Source organism: Nannobrachium achirus (genome assembly GCF_963921795.1).
Source record: "Nannobrachium achirus genome assembly, chromosome: 17".
Classification (NCBI taxonomy): Eukaryota; Metazoa; Chordata; class Actinopteri; order Myctophiformes; family Myctophidae; genus Nannobrachium; species Nannobrachium achirus.
Genome location: NC_137824.1, coordinates 60,144,049 through 60,162,151, shown reverse-complemented (window position 1 = coordinate 60,162,151; position 18,103 = coordinate 60,144,049). Strand labels below are relative to the sequence as shown.

Below are 18,103 nucleotides of genomic sequence, written 5' to 3'. Positions count from 1 at the left end.
TTCTTGGAACCTTGGTTCGTTCTTGCGAACCGGCTTGCGTTTCCACCAGATTGAACCATGATTGAACCAGAGGAACCAAGGATGTTGTGGTTCCCGTTCTGAACCAACTTTTACAGTTCAGAACCAACTCCGGTTCTCGGTGGAAAAGCTCACCTCTGGTTCATCCCATAGGCCTTGGTGTGGTAAAAGTTTCACCACCTGACACCAATCATTAGCAATCAGCAGATAGGAGGTTTTGATGTGCAGCATAGCCTGTTGTCCTCATTTCAAGTGAATTTTGGCCATCGATATGTGCTCTATAGCAATTATTACTGTCACAATATAAAGCTATTTACCGTAACACTGTTACTGAATTGAATGAACACTCTATAGGGCATGGCCGTCTCAATTATTTTAAGCCTAGAATCAAGCCATTCAGGATCCTGGTGAATCATTACCATAACACATTTGATTTGAGAAAAATGTTAAAACCACAAATATCTTTTTTCACCATTCATTTTTACCATAGACCTTTCCAAAAAATATTTATATAAATAATTTTAAGCCTAGAATCATGCCATCTAGGTCAGGATCCTGATGAATCTAAACAAAGGGTACTGGGAGCTGACCAGCAGGGATGTAGTGGGGGGTACAAGTCACGTCGCGCCCACGCGCATTGACGCGCGTGCACAAGTGATGCGCGGGCCGGCAGGCTGGCTGCTGGTCCGTGTCATCAAATACCTACTGTACCGCAGACAGAGTGTAGAAGCCAGGCAAGTGCAGAGCAGACTGTCCACCGATTGGTTGTAATATCGCCATGACAACCAACAACCAATACCAACAAGCTGACTGCCCCTTCGGGCTATGGGATAAGACTCACTGACCAATAACCAACTACACAGTCTGTGTTTACTTCTTCAAACTTTAAGCGGTGCGTAGCCTGCAGCAGTTTGTTTGTTTGTTGTGAATTTTTGTTACCTTGGATTACCGAGTATTATTCCAGTCAAACATGCAGACACCACCAGCACTGTCTGTACAACAGCAACGTGGTGCATTCTCATCAGCTACTAAACGTGAGTAAATAAACATGTCTTATTCTTATTGGAGGGCTGGTTAGGTAAGACATAATGCTTATATTAAAACTATTATATTAAGCCTAAAACGGTTCTGTTATGCCGCTGTGCATTAACCGTGTGAAATATCTCTTGTGAAAAGTCTCTAGGAAATATTGATATTACAGGTCGTTCTGACCCAGCAATTGGTTGAAATAGGCTCGCCAGGCAGTGCTGAAATGAGCAGAAGGTAATAGAAGATTTGAGAATGGATTAATGAAATATCAGTTGTGCAGCTATTTTGCATGGTTTAGCTGATGATCTGGTCATCAAATTAATGGTTGAGAATGAGAACCACTGGTCAAGGCTATTTCTGCCGCCGCACAGACCCGTTTTAACCCACCGAAATGCGCGTGCACACCCGCACATCCAAATTTAGCACTACAACACTGCTGACCAGTACAACCATAGTGTGTTACTGTTGTACTGAGAGCTGACCGGTACAACCACAGTGTGTTACTGTTGTACTGGGAGCTGACCGGTACAACCACAGTGTGTTACTGTTGTACAGAGAGCTGACCAGTACAACCACAGTGTGTTACTGTTGTACTGGGAGCTGACCAGTACAACCACAGTGTGTTATTGTTGTACTGGGAGCCGACCAGTACAACCACAGTGTGTTACTCTTGTACTGGGAGCTGACCAGTACAACCACAGTGTGTTACTGTTGTACTGGGAGCTGACCAGTACAACCACAGTGTGTTACTGTTGTACTGGGAGCTGACCAGTACAACCACAGTGTGTTACTCTTGTACTGGGAGCTGACCAGTACAACCACAGTGTGTTACTGTTGTACTGGGAGCTGACCAGTACAACCACAGTGTGTTACTGTTGTACTGGGAGCTGACCAGTACAACCACAGTGTGTTACTGTTGTACTGGGAGCTGACCAGTACAACCTCATGCATAGGCGATTTTAAGGGGTGTCCTAGGGTGCACGTGCACCCCCTGGCCGCCTGGCGGCCATTTTGATTTTTTTTTTTTCTTTTTGTAATGTAACTTTATTTTATAATTATTAAATAAAACAGTGATCGTGATTTGTAAAATGTGCGCAAAAAGAGAGGTGGAGGGGCAAGACAATTGACCAATTCTTTATAAAAAAAGAGCAAACCCAGTGCCACAACCGATAATTCATCATCAGGAAATGTGAACACGGGTTCACTCGACACTGACAGTAATGCTAATGAACGTGAACCAGAGGAGGTGGACGGAGCTTGCAGCAGCAGTGATCCAGCCACCGACATCACTGTGGAAGGCTCGCCGTTGCCGGAGACCGAGGCCCCGGTTCCTCCACAGCAAGCAAGCCCCACTCCAGACTCAACTGTTGTTACCCCAGGCCCAGACCCAGAGGAGCCAAATGAAGCCAACTTTGTTCATGAAAGAGACCCTTGCCATGGCCCGGATAAAGCCAAGCAGTTTTTGGCTTTGGGTCCATATCAGCCAGAAGATGTAGAATGTCCATTAAAGGCCGCTGGCGAAAAACAACGCAAATTCAGAAAGGAGTGGTTTAAAGATTTTGCCTGGCTGGAGTATAGCGTGCGCCATGACCGGGCGTTCTGCTTTCCATGTCGGGCCTTTGGTTCTGAGAACGCCGAGCAAGCTTTCAGGAGGACAGGTACATAAAGACACATCTCTGTTTACACAATGCTGTTGTACTCCCTCCAAGTGCATAGTCTATTATGTTATGAGCGCAGTTTCTCTACTTTGAGACAACTAAAAACGTATTTACGGACAACCATGACTGATAAAAGAGTGTCAGATATAGGCATTTTACAGATTGAGAAAATACACGAAATTAAAGTGCAGAAAATAATTGAAAGGTTTGCAAGTGCCAAAACCCGGAGGCTGCAGTTCATTGTGTAATAAGGATGTGTCTACTATTTGTTTTTGTGAAATGCTTATTTGACACTGTAAATGACTGCTTGATTGCTTGATGAATGATGATTAACTTGATGTTTGGCTTCCTGGCTGTGCTGCCTCTGTCTGCAAAATAAGTAAATAAATCCTATAGATAGACATATGGTGTCTAGAAAAAGAAGCACCTGTTTTACACTTTTTTTTGTTTATATTGTGTTACATTTGGGTACAAAATTAACTGCAGAAATCCGCTAAAACAACATTACAAAACCGCTAATATCCGCAATTTTTTTCGCGCGCACGCGAGCGTCGTGCACGCGCGCTGCGCGCGTGCATGAGGTAATAGAGGTCGTGCACCCCCTGCTGGAAGAGGCTAGAATCGCCTATGACCTCATGTATGCATCGCAGTGAGCTTGTAGTTTGGTTATTTTTCTGAACATTTGCTCAAGTGAAAAAAAAAAAAAATGTATCCGCACTGCTAAATAATTAGTCCCGGTCAGAAGACTGTTGCTGACTGCTTTAAATGTTAAAATTCTTCTCTCCTCAGCTCAACATGTGATTTACATTCCACCACAAGGAGTCGTTCGCTTGCTTCCAGATCCCAGCTCTGTTCCTAAACTCATCACTAGCATCCTGTGGAAACATGGATCCAATAAAGCCGCAGAATGGGATACGGTTCTTGGTCCTGTTGTGGATTACTACGGGACATTTAAAAAACGCACAGAACTGGATAAAGAAACTGGACAGTTGGTCATCAACAATATGACCAAAGCAGACGGTGGAAATTACTCTGTGGAGATCAACGGTCAACCGCTGAGCAAGTCTTTCATTGTTAAACTGATGAGTGAGTATGAACTGTGTCTATGAAGGTCATGTGTCATCACAGGTCTGTCATAATATATGTTTTCTGTCCACAGAAATTGAAATTTTGGTTAATAGAGCGTGTTGGGGTGGGGGATCCAGAAAGAAAATGGGGAAAAAAGAAAGTAACAATGGGAAGATTGTTTTGTACAGTCTGTTACTGATGCTGAAGAGAATCAGTGCTCTGCGCTGTTCTATAAGCTGTAAAAGACCAGAACCTGTCAGGTTAAACTGATCTGGGAACAGCTGCATATGAAAAGAACACGTATTGTGACTCATTGCAGTGTGACTATGAGTTTAACCATAACAGCACACATACATGTCAGCAGTGAATCACATTGTTCAAAATGTGAATCCCTCTAGAACAGTCTGGCCCGTGTGATGATTTTCAGAAAAGAAAAACATAACAGCCTTTAATGATGCCACTAACCTCACCTCTCACTGCTTCTATAGAAAATGAATATAAATCTATCTTCACCATAATAACCCTTACCTGAGGAAGATCACACAGCCAACATGTGTTTTGTTTTTAACTGCAGTCTGGAGACAACATCAGCACTAAGTTATATTCATTGTGTTTGCTCAACAGAGAAAGTCCCAAAGCCAGTGGCCACCAAGGCACCTTGTGATTCTAACTCCACCAGCTGTGAAGTGCACTGTATCTTTCTTGAGGACGACACAGTTGTCACAGAGTCAGGGACAATCACGTATCGCTGGAAGAAAGATGAAGGGGAATGGATGGAGTCTGACTCTGGACCAAACTCTAACCGGCTGATTGTCACCAAGGATAAAGATGGGAAAGTTAAAACATTAACCTGTGAAGTGAAGAACGAGTTCAGCATGGAGTGGAGTGATCCTGAACCCAACCCGCTTTATCCTGAAGGTATGTAGTTTACTACATCATGTGAATACATTGAATCACTGTTACAGTCTTTATCATGAAGGTATGTAGTTTACTACATCATGTGAACACATTGAATCACTGTTACAGTCTTTATCATGAAGGTATGTAGTTTACTACATCATGTGAACACATTGAATCACTGTTACAGTCTTTATCATGAAGGTATGTAGTTTACTACATCATGTGAACACATTGAATCACTGTTACAGTCTTTATCATGAAGGTATGTAGTTTACTACATCATGTGAACACATTGAATCACTGTTACAGTCTTTATCATGAAGGTATGTAGTTTACTACATCATGTGAACACATTGAATCACTGTTACAGTCTTTATCATGAAGGTATGTAGTTTACTACATCATGTGAATACATTGAATCACTGTTACAGTCTTTATCATGAAGGTATGTAGTTTACTACATCATGTTGTGTTACAGTCTGCAGTGTTGACCTTTTGACATATTTAAGCTCCTAACAGAAATCATTAAACCTCTCCTCAGAACCTCCACCTGAACCTACATCCATGGGAGCCATTGTTGGATACGTCACTCTTGGTATCATCGTTACTCTCATCGGTACGGTGCTGTGGAAATGTCGTGGTAAGTTTCTCATCATATTTTAAGTTCCACATAACAGACAACATGCTTACTGAGTTACTGCTCAGCAATGACATGCAATTAACCCATTAAGACCTGAGGCCCATTCTAAAAAATGTCTTCTAAATCTGAAAACCCTATATCAGTTGTGCTCATTTCATGTCAAGGACCCCTGAAATTACATGAATTTGGCTACGGACCCCCATCTCAAAATATGTTGTTCCACTGACCCGTGACAGCGCAATGGAGACACCTGATGGTGGAATCAAACAAGTGGTTCTCAACCTTTTCAGGCTGTGACCCCCAAAATAATCATATTGTAACTGGGGACCCCCCACCCTGACAAGCACTTTGTATAACACAGTTATATTGTGAAAATAGACGATCTACATGCTCACAACGCCTCACGTTTCAAGGCGTTGTGAGCATGTAGATCGGCTATAAAACAATGTTGCACATTAAGTTAGTCATCTGAGGACCCCCCAAAATAATTTGGGGACCCATAGGTTGAGAACCACTGCATTATACAACTGTAGAATTGAAGAAACTTAGAGAATTAATTATTTTTGCACAAACATGTCACACTTAAGAACTCAAAGGCCATCCTAAGAGTGTTCCTCCAATGTGCGTAGATTCAGATCTTACCTAAGAACAGATAAAAAAAACGTCCTAAGTGTGTCTAAGAAGAAATGTCTTTGTAAGAACTGTTGATGAATATGACGTTTTGATGTGGTGTCATAATTAAACTAAATGTTGATATGACACTCTGACTGTCAAGGACATGAAAACATGGAACTTCATTTCAGAAAGGCTGACGACCCCTGATGTACAGTATGTCATGTCATGTTGTCACTGTGTTTGAATTTCATCTCAGATCGTATAAGGAAGATGATTCCATGTTTTCCTCAGCCTGATCCGAGGCATAATGGAGAAGGTGAGTTTGAGAACTTTATTTAAGCAGTTGAACCTCCTACTAATTAATAATAATGATGATGATAAAACAATTCACTTTCATTTCAACCTTCATTTATTTCTCTGAAAACACACTGAGGGCTGAGAGCCTCTTTTACAACAACAACACAAAACACAACAATAATATGAAAAGAAAAAATATACACAAATGATGTAAATTAATAAAATAACATGATTAAGAGAACACATGATTTATCAGCGTCAATAAAAACAATAGTATTTAGATTGACCCAAGTTGATGATTGATCTGATTTTAAAGTGACCTACAGTAGAGGAACAAGAGAACTTATTTAACTGAATCATGTAAGGCAGGAGTCTTCAACAGGGGGTCCGGGACCCCTAGGGGGTCCTCAGAGTTTATACAGGGGGTCCTCCAAATCTTTGAGGACCCTAGTGTCCATATTCTGAGAACTGCGCTGCGAGGCGTTGTGAGCTTGTAGATCAGCTATTTTCAGCAAAGAGGTTTGGTGTCGAGGGGAAAAAGAGCAGACTAAGTACAGAGTGAAAGGCCAAGTTTATTAAGTATTGACGGTTCAAGTGGTTAAATATCTGAAAACACAAATTGACATGAATCCAAAATACACTGATGATTGTGCTGTCAAACAATGAAACTATATGGAATCTATGAACAGGTTGTGGGGGTCCCTGCTTCATCTCTCTCTCAACTAAGGGGTCCTTGGCCTGAAAACATCGAAGACCCCTGCTGTAAGGTGTTCTAGTTATGTCAGGCGTATGTACTGTATGTACAGTATGATGAGTGGTCAAGGCTATGTTGGGTGGAGAGAGAGTCTCTTCACTCTGAGAACAAAGGTTACAATGTAACTGAATGAGGTGTGTGTGCTTACAGAGATATTAGTCATTGTGCTAGTGTCATGACCTGCCTCAAATCATGACAAATATGGGAGACGACACACAGGATAAAAATGCAAAATGTCTTTATTTATAACTAAATCAAACCTAACTTAAACTTAATTGTGCAATATGTTGGCAATAGTCAGTAAGATCAGTAATGTAGTGCATGTGTGGATGTGTGATAATGTAATGTATGTGCAAAGGCAGAACAAAGCAAGAGCTAAACTAAAAAAGAACCAAACACCACCATTGTTCCCTGGGTAGGAGAGAGAGGGAGAATGGCTCTGACCAGCCTGCTTAAATACTCTAGTGAACGAGCCAGGTGCCAGGTGTGCCTGCAGGCTGGTCCCCTCCTCCTACACCTGAACAGAGAACAAGTCCATTAGACATCAATGAGATGGGTCATCACAGCTAGCTAGGAGCGCTACTTGATTAGCTAAATGTGTAGGACCTGTTGCTTCATGCTGCTTCAATGGTAACTCCACTGGACGTGGGTCAAATTGTAACTATATTCATTTATTTGACCCTACCTCCAGAACACAGACTTAGCGAGCTGCAGGCACACTTACAAATTACTCTTTTTCAGCTTGGTTTCCCTCATATGAAAATTGTATGGTGTGTTTATGATCCGTTTTCTCTATCCTAATCATATTGGATATTTTGTTAGATTGATGAGTAGTTTGGTCCAGTCAGATCCATCAACATTCCATGAAGCTCAAAAGTAAACTCTCATTTCTACACTCATCTACTGCAGTGGTTCTCAACCTCCCCAAATTATTTTGGGGGGTCCCCAGATGATTAACTTAATGTGCAACATTGTTTTCTCACTCAACAGTAAACAAACCAACAAAGTTTAAGTGTATAGAGGGTATCTGCACATTTCTAAAGTGACTTTTTATACCTCTAAAATGACATTGGCCAAATTGTCAAATATTAGAGAAATTGTGAAAATACATGCTATGCCTCACGCTGCGAGGCGTTGTGAGCATGTAGATCTGCTATTTTCACAATAGAACCGTGTTCTACAAAATGTAATGCCTCAACTCTTAGTGCTCGTCAGGGTGGGGGGGATTGGGGGGGGGGGGGGGGGGATCCCAGTTAAACTATGATTATTTTGGGGGTTACAGCCTGAAAAGGTTGAGAACCACTGATTTACTGGTAGACTGACGTCTAGTGTTGGTTTAAGTAATGATCTCTCTCTCTCTCTCTCTCTCTCTCTCTCTCTCTCTCTCTCTCTCTCTCTCTCTCTCTCTCTCTCTCTCTCTTCAGGACCATCCAAACTAGAGGAACACGGTAAATGAATATTTACTAATCATTGCTCGTTGTTGTGTTGTGTACTGAGGTGAAAGTATCACTCATAGGATAGTAGGTAATGTTTCATTTTCAACAGGAGGTTCAGGCTAATCAGTCAGTGTGCTCAGTACAAGTATGTTTTTCCCCCAAAACGAACAGTATGTGTGAAATACTCATTTTAATAATTGTGTCTGTTAAAATGTATTTTTCAAGTTAGCCAAAAGCCTATGTGGTATTTGTTGTTGTTTTTAACAGTAGCATATAATCATGCTGTTGCATTAACTGTATTGTAGTCAGGCCTGAATCATTCTGTACTTAACTGCACATTTAATGTAACATATTTAATACATGTTGCTCATTGTTGGACAGAAAGGTGTGTGTGTGTGTGTGTGTGTGTGTGTGTGTGTGTGTGTGTGTGTGTGTGTGTGTGTGTGTGTGTGTGTGTGTGTGTGTGTGTGTGTGTGTGTGTGTGTGTGTGTGTGTGTGTGTGTGTGTGTGTGTGTGTGTGTGTGTGTGTGTGTGTGTGTGTGTGTGAATATTGTAATATAGAATGTGTTCCAGGGGCTGGATTAGGCCTGTGTGCCACCAATTGAAAATTCATTCATAATATAGACTAATTTTATATTACTATATAATGATATAACAATATATAATGATATTTATCAGTGCATACTGGGATGTTCTTTAAATACATTCACAATGTGATTATTTATTGCTCCAACAGCCTATGATGATCTGGTACATTTTAAAGGTGGACGGTGACTGTGTCTGATTATTATGAATGTATTTATCTTGATGATGAGTTCACTCTAGTCCTCTGACTCCTCTTATAAGCACAATAAGCTTAAGCTTCAGCTTACTCCTTTTTTGGTCTGTTTATTATTTATGTTTATGTGAATGAAATTAATGCAAATGCATTGCATTATAACAATGACCAAAATAAAACTACTACTACTACTAAACTACTACTACTACTATAGAGAGCAGGGAGTAATGAATTCAGATCATACCATAAGCTCCAGATATAGACAGTAATGAATTCAGATCATAAGCTCCAGATATAGACAGTAATGAATTCATACCATAAGATCCAGGTATAGACAGTAATGAATTCATATCATAAGCTCCAGATATAGACAGTAATGAATTCAGATCATAAGCTCCAGATATGATAGTAGACTGATGTCTCTCTCTCTCTCTCTCTTTCTCTCTCTCTCTCTCTCTCTCTCGCTCTCTCTCTCTCTCTTTCTCTCTCTCTCTCTCTCTCTCTCTCTCTCTCTCTCTCTCTCTCTCTCTCTCTCCAGGGGATGATGAAGAGACCAAACCAGAGACAAACGGTAAATGAATATTTACTAGTCGTTGCATGTTGTTGTGTTGTGTACTGAGGTGAAAGTATGGTCTAGAATTTAAGACGTATCATTAATGTCAGTCATCACAGCCTCCACAGGAAGGTAATGTTTCATTTATTTCAGGAGGAGGTTCAGGTTAATCAGTCAGTTTGGTCAGTAAAGGGCTTTGCTCACAGGACCGTTGCGTTTCTTTCCTTTTGCTGCATGATTAAAACACATTGGATTTGGTGTGCAAGGCTGTGAGGAATCCACACTGCGGATCTGAAGAGGAGTCATAAAAGGAGTCAATGAGTTTTTACCGCATGCGACAAGACGCACACATCCAACTGGGTTCAATCGGGAAAAAATGCCACAGCCACAGCCACCTGCCACATGGCAAATTCTGAGCCGGTGTGCAAGAGGTCATAGAGAATCATTGTTTTCTTTAAAAAAAAAGAATCGTCTGTTTTTTCTTTGAGAAAATAACATGTCTGTGTGCAAAGCCCTTTAATGTATGTCTTTTCCCCAAAAAGTATTTGTGAAATAATAATAATTAATAATTGTCTGTTCAAAATGTATTGTAAATTGTTTAAGGTAGTTTGTGCGTGTGTGTGTGTTTGATGATATTTTATAGTAACACAATCATGAAAATAATTCAAATGGTCATCCTGTACAAGCAACCTAATAATAATATTTTTTTAAATATTGGAATATAGAATATAGAATGTGTTCCAGGGGCCTCAAGAAATCTCTACAGCGGCCGGATTTGGCCCGTGTGCCACCACTTGAATATCATTCATATAGACTCATTTTATATTTATATAATGATATAACAATATGTAATGCTATTTATCAGTGCATACTGGAATGTTCTTTCACAATGTGATTATTTATTTACAGCCTATGCTGATCTGGTTCCAGTACTATGCACTGATACATAGCATTACATATGTTTATTTATTAACAGCCTATGATGATCTGATACGTTTAAAGGTGGACGCCGACCTGAGTAGTGTCTGATTATTATGAATGTATTTATTATTGATGATGAGTTCACTCTAGTCCTCTGACTCCTCTTATTAGACAGTAATGAATTCAGATCATACCTTAAGCTCCAGATATAGACAGTAATGAATTCAGATCATAAGCTCCAGATATAGACAGTAATGAATTCAGATCATAAGCTCCAGATATAGACAGTAATGAATTCAGATCATAAGCTCCAGATATAGACAGTAATGAATTCAGATCATAAGCTCCAGATATATACAGTAATGAATTCATATCATAAGCTCCAGATATAGACAGTAATGAATTCAGATCATATTTAAGCTCCAGTAAAAGTCCCTCCAGTGCAGATCAATACACATGATTTAACTCCAACATTAAGTGTTCTTCTCTCTGCCTTTTCAGAAATGAAAAAAAATCAAAACAATGCTGCGCACTCAGGTGAGATCTCTGTTTTTTGGATGGACTAATATTCAACTTAAATGTGTGTGTGTGTGTGTGTGTGTGTGTGTGTGTGTGTGTGTGTGTGTGTGTGTGTGTGTGTGTGTGTGTGTGTGTGTGTGTGTGTGTGTGTGTGTGTGTGTGTGTGTGTGTGTGTGTGTGTGTGTGGCATGATATTTTATAGTAACACAATTATTAAAAACATAGTCATCCTGTACAAGCAACCACCTAATAATAATTTTCTACATTTATTTTTAAATTGGAATGTAGAATATAGTGTTCCAGGGGCTGGATTTGACCTGTGTGCCACCACTTGAATATCATTCATATAAACTGATTGTATATACTATATAATGCCATTCATCATTGCATACCTGAATGTTATTTTAATACATTCACAATATGATTAATATGTTTATTTATTGATGCTGATCTGGTATGTTTTAAAGGTGCATCAGTGATGATAATAATAGTATTTATTATTGATGAAAGGTTCACTCTAGTCCTCTGACTCCTCTCATAGGGAGCAGGGAGTAATGAATTCAGATCATACCATAATTTCCAGTAAAAGTCCTTCCAGTGCAGATCAATACACATGATTTAACGCTAACATTAAGTGTTCTTCTCTCTGATGTTTCAGAACTGGAACTATTGAATTCAAATATGATCCCAGCGGTCACAGGTGAGTTCTCTGTTTTATGGATGGATTAATATTCAAGTTCCTCATCAGATTTGCAGTTCCACATACAACATGCTTACAGAGTTACTGCTCAGCAATGACATGCAATTAACCTATTAAGACCTGAGGACCATTCTAAAAGAAATGTCTCTAAATCCCAACAGTTTTCTGAAGAAATGTATGACATCAGTTGTACTCGTTTCATGTCAAGGACCGCTGAAATTATATGAATTTGGCCGCAGACCACCATCTCAAAATATGTTGTTCCACTGACCTGGGACCCCCAGAAGTAATTATTTGAGTTCAAAAACAAAAAAAGTTTTTTTGGGCCTTCCTTCTTCCTAGATTTCTTCTTCCTAGATTTATTCCTAAAGGCCCTCTTACATCTAACAACTTTGAAAAGATTTCTAAAAGACTACCCTCTCACACTATAAGATTTGAAAAAGACTCCCCAAAGACTTTTTTTTATCAGATTTCAGTTGTTAAATGTGAGATGCCTCTAAAGATTTTGTAAAGACTGGTTCAAGATTCCCTTTTATTTACTGAAATAGGCCTTAATAGGCCCTATTATAGCCATGCCCATGTGTTCATATTCCTCTGACTAGCTCCCACTCCACCCTCCTCCCTCAGCCCTATCTCTCTCCTCGCCTCTCCATAGCCGGCACAGATTGATCTTATCAACTTATTGTCAACTTCTTATGTTTGGAATAATGTACTATTATGATACACGGTGAAATAAAGGGCTGCCATAGCCGCACCAACAGCTACTAGTGGCGAGTCGACCAGGCTGGCAGCTCAGCGTCTTGGAGAATGAATGGCTTTTGTTTTGGCTCAAAGCGTTCTGTTTTGGTTGTTACGTCATTGTACTCGACATTCAGTCAGACTCAGCCCCAATTTGTGAAAATATCAAACCAGTTTAATATTCTCGCAACAGAATCTGGGTCTCAAGTCGGGGGAAAATCGAGTCAGACCACTACCTCACATTTAACGATTGAGTAACGATCGAATCACGGGAGCGCGCCTCGATTTTATTACGACTGAGAAATCTTTTCAGAGTTGTTAGGTGTAAGGCTCGCTTAAGTGAATTCCTAATAGAAGTTTAGTCTGTCAGATTCATGAAATGTTCTTGTAAAGGCAGAATTGTTCGTAACTATGTTCTTATCATGATGAATCCCAATCCTCATAACTTGAAGGGGTGTGCCAGTTAATCCTAATTATCATAGGTAGACACCCCACGTATCCCAAATTGGTGACGCCCACCAATCTCCATATAAGGCATGATTGCATGGCCCTGCCTGCAGTCACACCTGTGTGTGATTTCTGCACACAGAAGAAATGAAGCTGAGAGAATGAAGTCAAGAATACCTAAACGGAGGGGCACGGTGGTGCAGTGGTTAGCACTTCGCCTCACAGTTCGAAGGTCCTGGGTTCGATTCCCGCCAGGGGAAGCTGTGGGCGCTGGGGGCGTGTTCCTCCACCCGCGTCATCAGCGCCCACACCCTAGGTGGGGTTGGCGATAGGGCCTTTCTGTGGTGAGTTTGCATGTTCTCCCTGTGTCTCCTTGGGCATAGGCCCTCACACAAAAACATGCAGTAGTCCTGGTTTCTATACTACCTCCCCCTAGCCAGCCGGGTGCTCCCCAATGTCCCCTGGCGCGGCAGGGGGAGAGCGGAAACCAGGACTACAGGTTAGGTAGTCACCGGGTGAGAAAAAATGGGTTGCAAAACCGTGGGATAAAAAACATAAAAAAAAAAAAAAAAGAATACCTAAACTAAAGTGTAAAGATGGTGGAACACCAGACTCCAAACATAAATGGTAAATGGTAAATGGTGCATTTATATAGCGCTTTTATCCAAGGCGCTTTACATAGATTGTGCATAACATTCACCCATTCACGCACACATTCATACACCGGTGGAGGAGGAAACCATGCAAGGCACCAACCTGCTCACCGGGAGCAATAGGCTCTATGCACAGCAGCCATTTTAGAGAGAAGTTGGATGGTCTTCTCACTTCCTTCAGAGGTGTTACCAATAATACTAATGAAACCTCTGTTCCATTCTGCTCAAACAGAGTCAGGGTGCTGATATTGTGCATGTTGGCTCACTGGAAACACTCTGCTACATCAGGGGGTCTCAAAGTGTGGTCCAGGGATCCTTGTGCTTTCTTGGGGGTTTCAAATGACCCCTTAAAAGGTGTTACTCTGAGAGTGTTCAAATGGAACCAAATGCAGGCGTAAAAGGTTTGAGAACCACTGTGCAACATGAAATGGAACAGAGCCTTCATTAGTATCATTGTTAACACCCTTGAAGGAAGTGAGAAGACCATCCAACTTCCCTCCAAAATGGCTGCTGCGCATATAGCCCTGAATACAGGTCATATACATGACCGTCCTGGTGCCGCCTCAACTTGAGGAGTAGTGGGCAATCGAGCCCTTAACGGTTTGAGCTAGGAACGACAGATTTCAAAAATAAAGTGCCTACCTAAGCCAACTTTGATAACAATTTGACGCCGCACAACGTTCATTACACGCCGCTACCGGATTGTTGAATAAAAAGCATTTTTGTCAGAAATTATTTTGCTTAACATAGGACTTCCACCTCTAGTGGACAGTCGCGTCATCGCATCATCTCCGTTCACTACAATGATCAACCGGAGATGACGCGACTGTCCACTAGAGGCGGAAGTCCTATGTTAAGCAAAATAATTTCTGACAAAAATGCTTTTTATTCAACAATCCGGTAGCGGCGTGTAATGAACGTTGGGCGGTGTCAAATTGTTATCAAAGTTGGCTTAGGTAAGCACTTTATTTTTGAAATCTGACGTTCCTAGCTCAAACCGTTAAGGGCTTGATTGCCCACTACTCCTCAAGTTGAGGCGGCACCAGGACGGTCATGTATATGACCGTCCTGTATTCAGGGCTACTGCGCATAGAGCCTATTAGGCGTTCAGAGTCTTGCTCAAGGACTCTTCGACATTACCTCAGGGGGAGCCTGGATTTGAACTGGGAACCCTTCGGGAACCCTTTGTGCTCTAATAACGGTTTCTCTACTCCTGAACTATGCCGCCCCTACGCCCAAACATAGAACAATATCAATACTTCTGTGGCGGTACTAACAAAGTGAACAGCGAATTATTTGTATTTATTTAATGTATTTTATTATTTCTCATTAATCAACATATCACCACTAGACATACATGTACATTTGCTGAAATTATCCATATTATCCATATTTCATGTTCAGGAGTAGTGTTAGTAGTGGATATAAAACATTGTATTACTGAAAGCTAGTGGGTGGGTATAGATAGATAGATAGATAGATAGATAGATAGATAGATAGATAGATACCTTTATTATCCCAGGGGGGGAAATCCGTTGCCCAGAGGCAGCACAGCAGTATAAGCAGTGCTTAATTTGTGCCGGAACAAGCCGGATCTTGTTCCGGTACCTCACTTTTTCTGACCGGCACCTATTTGATTGGATCCGCCACCTATTTGATTTTGAATCAAGGATCCGGGACCTTCCCTGTCAATAAAAAAATATAGATAAACAGTTTTTTTTTATCTATGTTCTCTGTTTTATTTTGTTCTGATGTGACCCTTGTTTGGTTATTTTTTAATATTTGTATGCGTTTTAATACGAAAAACAAAAGAGGGGTTTGACAGACATCAATCACGTGATGACACAGGTTCACGCAACTAGTTGTTTTGTTTCCGCCTCGGCCGCATGCTGCACTGCACACTGCACAGGGAGTTTACCGGCAACAAAATAACACACGCAAGCAAGCGGCTGCTAAAATGTATAAGCGACCAACTAAACTTTTAACGTTCTTCAAACCAGTAGGTCAGCCGGACCCCAAACAGGCCAAAGTTATTTCGCCAGGCGAGTCTGGCGACAGCACGGCAGCAGCGGGGCTCTGTGCTGTAAGCAGCGGCACAGATGATGAGAAGGAGGAGGGGGCAGCCTCGGGCATAACACCCGATGACCAGCTCGGGGAACGAGAAAATGAGGATAAATCAGAGAGGGAGGATGAAGGAGGCGGTGAGGAGGACAGGACGGCAGCGACAGGTGAAGGGGGGCTCCTTACTGCTGGGGAGATTTGGACCCAGGCTCAGTGCAATGCCAAAAAAGGCTTTTAAGCACACGTTGTTAACTTGTTTGCATTTATCTTGTGCAGTGTTATTGATTTAGAGCCATGAGTAAATTAGTTTGTGCTGTGAATGAGTGTGAAAATGTCCCATCGCTGTGTGGGTATGATTAGCGTGAGTCGTGACATTGCTTTTTTTTGTGTGTGTGTGTGTGTGCGTGTGCGTGTGTGCGCGTTGATGGACAGTGAATGGACAGAGAAGTGAGAGAACGTGTCACCCAGTTTAGGCTTGCTTTTTAAAATAAAACGTCCAGTCCTAATTATAGGCTATGTCCCCTCCATTGAAGGGAAACCACATTAAATGAGGACTGGAGGACAGGAGAGCCAGTGAGAGTACTGTGAGACCTTTGTGATGATGACTTGTCTTTATTACAATACAAAAGAAAAACTCATAGAACTGATTGCAACAAAAAGATGTCGTGTCTGAATTTGCAAGCATATGAAGAGGATTCAGTTAGTCATGGACAAAACACACGAGAACAAGAAAAGACTGTAGTGCATACTGGAATGTTCTTTTAATACATTCACATGTGATTATTTATTGCTCCAACAGCCTATGCTGATCTGGTTCCAGTATGCACTGATAAATGTTTATTTGTTAACAGCCTATCATGATCTGATACATTTAAAGGTGGATGGCAACCTGAGTAGTGTCTCATTATTATGAATGTATTTATTATTGATGATGAGTTCACTCTAGTCCTCTGACTCCATGGGAGATGGGAGTAATGAATTCAGATCATACCATAAGCTCCAGATATAGACAGTAATGAATTCAGATCATACCATAAGCTCCAGATATAGACAGTAATGAATTCAGATCATATCATAAGCTCCAGATATAGACAGTAATGCATTCAGATCATATCATAAGCTCCAGATATAGACAGTAATGAATTCAGATCATATCATAAGCTCCAGATATAGACAGTAATGCATTCAGATCATACCATAAGCTCCAGATATAGACAGTAATGCATTCAGATCATACCATAAGCTCCAGATATAGACAGTAATGCATTCAGATCATATCATAAGCTCCAGATATAGACAGTAATGCATTCAGATCATATAAGCTCCAGATATAGAGTAATGAATTCAGATCATATCATACGCTCCAGATATAGAGAGTAATGAATTCAGATCATATCATAAGCTCCAGATATAGACAGTAATGAATTCAGATCATACCATAATCTCCAGATATAGACAGTAATGAATTCAGATCATACCATAATCTCCAGATATAGACAGTAATGAATTCAGATCATACCATAATCTCCAGATATAGAGAGTAATGAATTCAGATCATAAGCTCCAGATATAGACAGTAATGAATTCAGATCATAAGCTCCAGATATAGACAGTAATGAATTCAGATCATATTTAAGCTCCAGTAAAAGACCCTCCAGTGCAGATCAATACACATGATTTAACTCCATCATGAAGTGTTCTTCTCTCTGCTGTTTCAGTAACGGATCCATTGGTGAAACCACCTGATGAGAAGCCAGTGCCCCCAGGTGAGTTCTCTGTTTTATTGATGGACTAATATTCAACTTTACTCTGTATATGATATTACGTGTGTGTGTGTGTGTGTGTGTGTGTGTGTGTGTGTGTGTGTGTGTGTGTGTGTGTGTGTGTGTGTGTGTGTGTGTGTGTGTGTGTGCGTGTGCGTGTGTGTGTGCATGTGCGTGTGTGCACGCTCTCACACACACACACACACACACACACGTGTGAGCGTGCGTGCGTGCGTTAACCTGTGTAGGAGCCTGTGGCTAAATAATAACTACACTGGATCCATTGTCTGTCTGTGTCTAACCTGTCTAACCTTTTCTGTCTGTCTGTCTGTCTGTCTGTCTGTCTGTCTTTCTCTCTCCTTTTAGCTCAAGAGGAAGCCTGATAGCGAGTCACCCGTTACCCCTTATTCTCACCCTATACTCGCCTTGCTCTGTCCCTAAATGATATTCTGAGGATGCTATACCCGCTGCCCATTATGCCCACTCTGTTATTCATGCATGGAGGTGTGGCCGTAGGTGTGTTGTTGCTATTTCCACAACATTTTTATTTTGGCA

General features: G+C 41.1%; 1 protein-coding gene across 3 annotated transcripts in view; it reads left to right on the top strand.

The window, feature by feature from the left end:
- The window catches only part of LOC308302123 (uncharacterized protein), a 31,633-nt gene extending 13,582 nt beyond the window's left edge, over positions 1 to 18,051 (top strand). For 2 of the 3 annotated variants that reach the window (XM_080746327.1, XM_080746329.1), the window contains 11 exons: positions 3,495 to 3,791; positions 4,398 to 4,691; positions 5,215 to 5,313; positions 6,185 to 6,244; positions 8,404 to 8,427; positions 9,732 to 9,764; positions 11,169 to 11,204; positions 11,845 to 11,886; positions 15,725 to 15,952; positions 17,504 to 17,551; positions 17,915 to 18,051. In XM_080746327.1, coding sequence (XP_080602453.1) covers positions 3,495 to 3,791; positions 4,398 to 4,691; positions 5,215 to 5,313; positions 6,185 to 6,244; positions 8,404 to 8,427; positions 9,732 to 9,764; positions 11,169 to 11,204; positions 11,845 to 11,886; positions 15,725 to 15,952; positions 17,504 to 17,551; positions 17,915 to 17,931 — 1,178 coding nt within the window. In that variant the 3' untranslated portion in view covers positions 17,932 to 18,051. The remainder of the gene's footprint in view (positions 1 to 3,494; positions 3,792 to 4,397; positions 4,692 to 5,214; positions 5,314 to 6,184; positions 6,245 to 8,403; positions 8,428 to 9,731; positions 9,765 to 11,168; positions 11,205 to 11,844; positions 11,887 to 15,724; positions 15,953 to 17,503; positions 17,552 to 17,914) is intronic. The other variant, XM_080746328.1, reaches the window with a different exon arrangement.
- The last annotated feature ends 52 nt before the right edge of the window (positions 18,052 to 18,103 follow it).